The sequence below is a fragment of the Rhopalosiphum maidis genome, chromosome 1, assembly GCF_003676215.2.
Source record: "Rhopalosiphum maidis isolate BTI-1 chromosome 1, ASM367621v3, whole genome shotgun sequence".
Lineage (NCBI taxonomy): Eukaryota > Metazoa > Arthropoda > Insecta > Hemiptera > Aphididae > Rhopalosiphum > Rhopalosiphum maidis.
Window position 1 is genome coordinate 3,817,941 of NC_040877.1, and position 5,519 is coordinate 3,823,459.

At 46.1% G+C, this 5,519-nt stretch overlaps 1 protein-coding gene across 1 annotated transcript; it reads right to left on the minus strand.

The window, feature by feature from the left end:
- Window positions 1-413: 413 nt before the first annotated feature.
- LOC113549405 lies at window positions 414-4,646 on the minus strand. Its single transcript, XM_026950682.1, has 3 exons — window positions 4,335-4,646; window positions 2,953-3,569; window positions 414-2,860 (listed from the first exon to the last, which is right to left on the minus strand). The coding sequence occupies exons 2-3, from the start codon at window positions 3,544-3,546 to the stop codon at window positions 983-985; spliced, it is 2,472 nt and encodes an 823-aa protein (XP_026806483.1). The 5' UTR covers window positions 3,547-3,569; window positions 4,335-4,646; the 3' UTR covers window positions 414-982.
- Between the last annotated feature and the right edge of the window lie 873 nt (window positions 4,647-5,519).

Here is a 5,519-nt window from a genome sequence, read left to right on the forward strand (position 1 = left end):
TTGTAGTATTGTCTATTTGTTTTCAAAACGATTCTTCTTCACTCATTTCGATCTTCATGTATAAATAGCTGAACGAAGCAATGACATAATGGTACATACATTTTTATATCGGCATACCTATATTTCTATTCCCAACTACTATGTCGTATAGTCAATAAAGTTGCGTAGGACGGAAAATTTATTAATTTATAATTTATTTAAAAAAATGTTATACGTGATGTATTAGTTTTTGAAAAAATGTTCAATTTTTACTGTCAATTAACTTACATTTTATTGTTATTGTATATTAATAATACAAGTAACTGAAGTAACTGACAAATACAATCAAAATACATCATGTAGTGATTTAATATATATTAACAAACAAGTAATATGACGTATAACAATTGTAAAAGTATATATTTATGCGTAAGTTATATAAATAATCAATATAATAATTTTTTTATTTGTTTGCGCTCATTGATAATATTATAAGTATACATATAAAAAAATAATACAAATTAAATCTTCGAAATAGCAGATATTAATCCTATATTAGTAGGTACAAAAATGCATTTTTGTTTTTGGCACACGAATATGAGTCTTTTGGCAAATTAATATAAGTATTATTATATAGGTAACGCACCTACATAATTGGAATATACATCGTAAAGCGTAATAATTTATAATGATAATAATTGTGTATATAGTTTGGCGTATAAAAATTGAAAAGTGTCGTAATAAAATAAAAATAATAAACGTCAACAACAACAAAAATATTTGTATACAATACATATTACATAATATTAAAAAAAAAAACAAAAATCGAAACCACTCCGTGAAACCGAACCCATGTGGCCATATTTAACCGATTCAATTACCGTTGCGCGCAAGGTATACAGCAATATTATTCAAACGATAGTGCAATAATACATAATAAAGCACACACACACATCATATAGTGTTTCCCCCGAGAGGGGTGGTACTACATACAAAATCTTTGTCATCGCTCTTCCCTCGGCGGCGACGGTCGTAATGCATCACCATCGCCGACGTTCAAAGATCTACCTGCACCGGCCGACGCGCCGACATCGTTTTCTCGCCGATGTTGCAACAGCGGCACGAGCGCCTGGCAGAGCCGTTCTACGACCCGCGGGAGCGCCACGTTTACCAGATCGGCGCGGTCCATGCGGCGGACGGCATCGTTCGACGTGTCTTCCGGCCGCGCCGACCGCACCGCAGCGCGATCATCGCCGCCGTTCAGTTCTCGCCGTTCGTACGCCACTATGCGTTCCCGGAGACGGGTCAGCAGCATCAGCTGTTGTTGTTGCTGTTGTTCCGCACCGTCCGGCTGGTCACGTTGACGGCCACCGTTGTCGTCGTCGTCGTCGTCGTCGTCGTCCGAAATCGACCGCATGGACAGGAGCGGAGGCAACAGGTCGGCGATGCGACCGCGGACCGCTCCGGCCGCCCGCCGATACGGTTCGGGCGAACCACTCGGGTCAGAGTCAGATAGGTCGGATGACGGAATTCTCGGGCCACCGTCGCCCTTTCCCCGATCGCCCGATTGCGTTCCGCGTTGCAATCTCAGCAACATGTCGTACAGTCGACCGTTTTCACGCCGCCGGGCGTCCAGTTCGCGGCGCAATAGTTGCAGCTGCGATTCGCCCGCAACGTCACGATCATCATTGCTGCAGTCGTGGTCGGCAGTCACGTTTCCGTCGCCGCACTGCACTTGGACGTCGTTCACGGACGGCGGCGGCTTGGCGCGATCTGCAGCCGCCTCCGCGGCGTCCGCGACGCCACTACAACGGCCGCAAGTTGAACATCGGCGGGGTGGCCTGCACCGTCGCCTTCTGTGCAAACCGCCGCCACTGACGGTCCGACTTCGTGCGGTGGGCGACGTAGCGGCAGTCGTTTTCACGGTAACGCCATCGCCGGTCAAATCGTCCGCTTCGTCCGCGGTCGCATCGGACTCCGTTGACGAGGACGACGTCGTAGTGACGGTGGCCGCGTCGCCAACGCCTTTGCCGGTTGGCTGTTGCAGTTGCCGGTGATGTGGTCGACAGTGTCGTTTCCGCGTACTCGTCGACGACACCGGAGCGCCGATCGCAGTCAACCGTACAGGCTTTTCGTCGCCTCTGCAGTCGTTCGAATCCGCGGTTTCCTCTTCCGGCGACGACGAAGTGTTCATCTCTGCGGAGTCATCGTCGTCGTCGTCTTCTTCTTCGTCGCAGCTGAAGAAAAAGTTCACTTCCGAATAGTCCGGCAACACCGGTGGCGGTGTCGTGATTGTAGTTACCGTTAGCGGTGACTTTCGATGGTTCTGTGATTCCGCGACAACCGTTGATGCTGTTGTTGCGGTAGATGTCTCCGCGGGCAACCGTTTTACTAGGATTCCTTTGGTCACCGCGGGTAGCGGAGCAGTCGACGCGGCTTTTGAACGGAATTGCTGCAGATAATGTTGCTGCGGTGAAGCTACATCCGCAGCCACCACCTCAGCCGGTTTCCTGTCTTTCTGTGCGGCCGCGTCGGCCACTTGGGTCGCGTACTTTTGTTGCTCGAGCTTACCAATCTGCCGGTTCCGGGCCCATAGTTCTGTGTTTACCAGCTGCTGTAGTGACCGCTCCAGCCGTCTGCACCGTCCTCGTAAACGGGACACTTCAGAGCCGGCACCTTCGTCGCCTTCGCCCGTGGTCTCGAGCGGTGCGGACGACGACGGTACCGGTGGAGGCGGAGGCGAACGCAGAACGTTCTGTCTCGTCGCCGAACGCTCCGCAGACGCTACCCGCGATTTGCATGACGTATCCGATTCCGTCGCAGACGCGTCATGGAATTCGTCGTCATCTTCGTCGAGTTCGTTGTTTGTCTTCTTTTCTTTCTATATTACGAACAGAAAAATGTTCAAAATCATAGGAAAAAAAAACAGTAATATGGTGTATCGTATAATGTCATTAATATTCGTATTTTTACCGTGCCGTCAGCGGTGTATTTTTCGATGTGCCTTCGCAGTTGTCGCCAGCGTCGTTTGTCGTCGGCAGACACGGACACCGCTTTAGCTGAAACTATGGCCGCCAGCAGTGCCAGCAGTCTTCGGTTGACCGTTAACAAGTCGTGGATAGTGCGCACGGCAGCTTCGGCGGTCGCCTTGGCCGCCGCGGTATTGTGGTCGGTGTCGCTGTGGTCGCTACTGTCATCGGTGTCGTCGCTATCGGTATTGGTACTGTTGCTGCGCTTTTCCCGGTCCCGATCGAGCGCGGCCGCCGAGAGCTTGTCCACTCTCCGTTCGGCGTTGTAGACGCGCAACCGGAGCTGAAAGTTGTCAGTCCGCAGCTGTTCCAACTCGTCGACGAGCTGCGTCGTATTGTTTACCGTGGTCGCATACACGTTGCTGTTGTTGTTGTTGTTGTTGTACTCGTCTACGACTTCGTCGTCGCAATCGTACAATCGACCGTGACGGAGGCTCCGGTGCCGCATGACGCCCGCAGCCATCGTCAGTGGCGTAGCTGACGCGGGCGGAGGCGATCGCAACACTCCGCCCGTAACGACAGTCCGACGGCATTCCATTTTACGACCACTAGGATTATCAGCTAATACAATAATTATTAATTACGATTATACAGGTATTACACACTATTACGTAAGACGCGAAAACAAAATCAAATTAGACGTATGTAACTGTAGCATATATATAATATATTGTACATAAACGATAACAGTTCGATGTCGTAATGTACGGCGTGTGTTGTACAATTAAATCACGTATTGCAGTTCGACCGATATAGCGTCGACCGAAAACGGAGACGATAATGGAAAAGAAAACGAATAGAAAAATAAAACACCCGATGGCTACCTACGCACAAAATACAAAATGAATAATATATGTTTATTAATTTGTAATGATGTTATTAGCAGGAGCGGCGGTAATAAACGGTATAAAGACGCGCCCGTCCGCGTTCGAGTCCGACCTACGTTTATTATTAGTGCCTACGACGGCGACGATGAGCCGACGTGTGCCCGGGAGCAGTCGACTCTCGGACGCGTTTATTTTCGTAGTCCGCTGTGCGCGGTGGCAGTGGCAGTAGTCGACGACAGAAATAGGTAGTTTAAATGTGTATATTTTAATTTACTACCGATAACGACGACGACGACCATGGTTCACATATAAATAAATGACGACGACAAGCGAAGAGTGCGATCCGCGTGCAGGACTTTGCTCTGCGCGGGCCGAGTCGAAGAGATAGACGCGATGCGGGCGATATGGCGGACGGCGATTGCGACGAAATCAACAAAATGTGATTTTACAATATTAATCATAATGTCAATAATTCATTAGTAATAAATGATAATATTACGAAAAAACGTATGATGGTCGTCCCGCGCACTCGTCGTCGGTCACTGCATCGTGTAAAAGTATAACACGTGTGATCTCTAAAATATTATCGACTAGATTATTATTATTTGTTCGGCGAGCGGAAATCGTTGTAATCGCGATATTTCGTTTAAAATTATGATGTCTTATATTATATGATATTTAAAACGTCAAGTATTATTGTAATAGCAACACGGCGATGGCAACACGCACACGCACGCTAAAGGCGCGCGTGTAAAACTAACGATTATATTGCATAAATGCATGATGATAATAATAATAATATAGTGACGGCGGCGGTGGCGGCAGCATCACCGGCCGCGATATAGCACTAGGCACGTGTGTGATGTGATCGCATCGTCCCGTACCGCCGAGTATAGCGGTAGTGTAGCGCCAACGAGCTAACGACGGTACTGCGCTGGCGCGTATTGATGATAATAATTATTATTATTTGAACTATAATATGCGCGTGCGTAAAAAGAAAAACATGAAACGCCTACGACTTCTACCCCCCCCCCCCGACCCACCATGTCCCTCTGTAAGTCCTGGTCCCCGACCGTGATCCGCAGCCGCACCCGTTCCGATGAACATGAAACAGCGTTGCTGTCGTCGATCCCGTGGTATTATAATAATATTACCATTACGCTTTTTGCACACGCAGTGAAAATGAAATAATAATTATTAATAATCCTAAAAAGCTAGTCTAAACGTAAATTAATCGACATAATATCTATAGATAAAATATATATAAGTAATCTGAAAGCAATTATATCGAAATGTCATTATACCATTATAGCCATTTCTCAACAAATACACTCAACGGGAATAATAATTTTGTTCTGTAGAACCAACAAAATAATTTGATTTATTTTAAATTAATAGGGAGAAATTGTATTTACCTAGCTCGAATTGAACTCTGTTTTCCATGTGTAAATCTCAAAGTTTATAATATGTCTATAAAAAAGACAACTTTAAGCTTTTTTTACAACATTTTTCTACATTTTAATTTGAAATAAAATAAACAATTTATATTAACTTAGGGCTGTAAAAAGCTTATTTTTTCCAGATAAAAATAATAGTCACATGAAAATCCAACAATTTTACGAGACCTGCAGAAAGTTTTCCCTGTGGTATAATTTTTGTTTATATAATAAACCGACAGGCCGTA

What these genes read in the sequence shown, in the direction of transcription:
- LOC113549405 (XM_026950682.1), bottom strand. Translation starts at nt 3,546, where the DNA reads ATGGAATGCCGTCGGACTGTCGTTACGGGCGGAGTGTTGCGATCGCCT. An exon ending in AATACACCGCTGACGGCACG is followed by an intron (nt 2,861 to 2,952) that starts GTAAAAATACGA and finishes TTCGTAATATAG; the next exon opens with AAAGAAAAGAAGACAAACAA.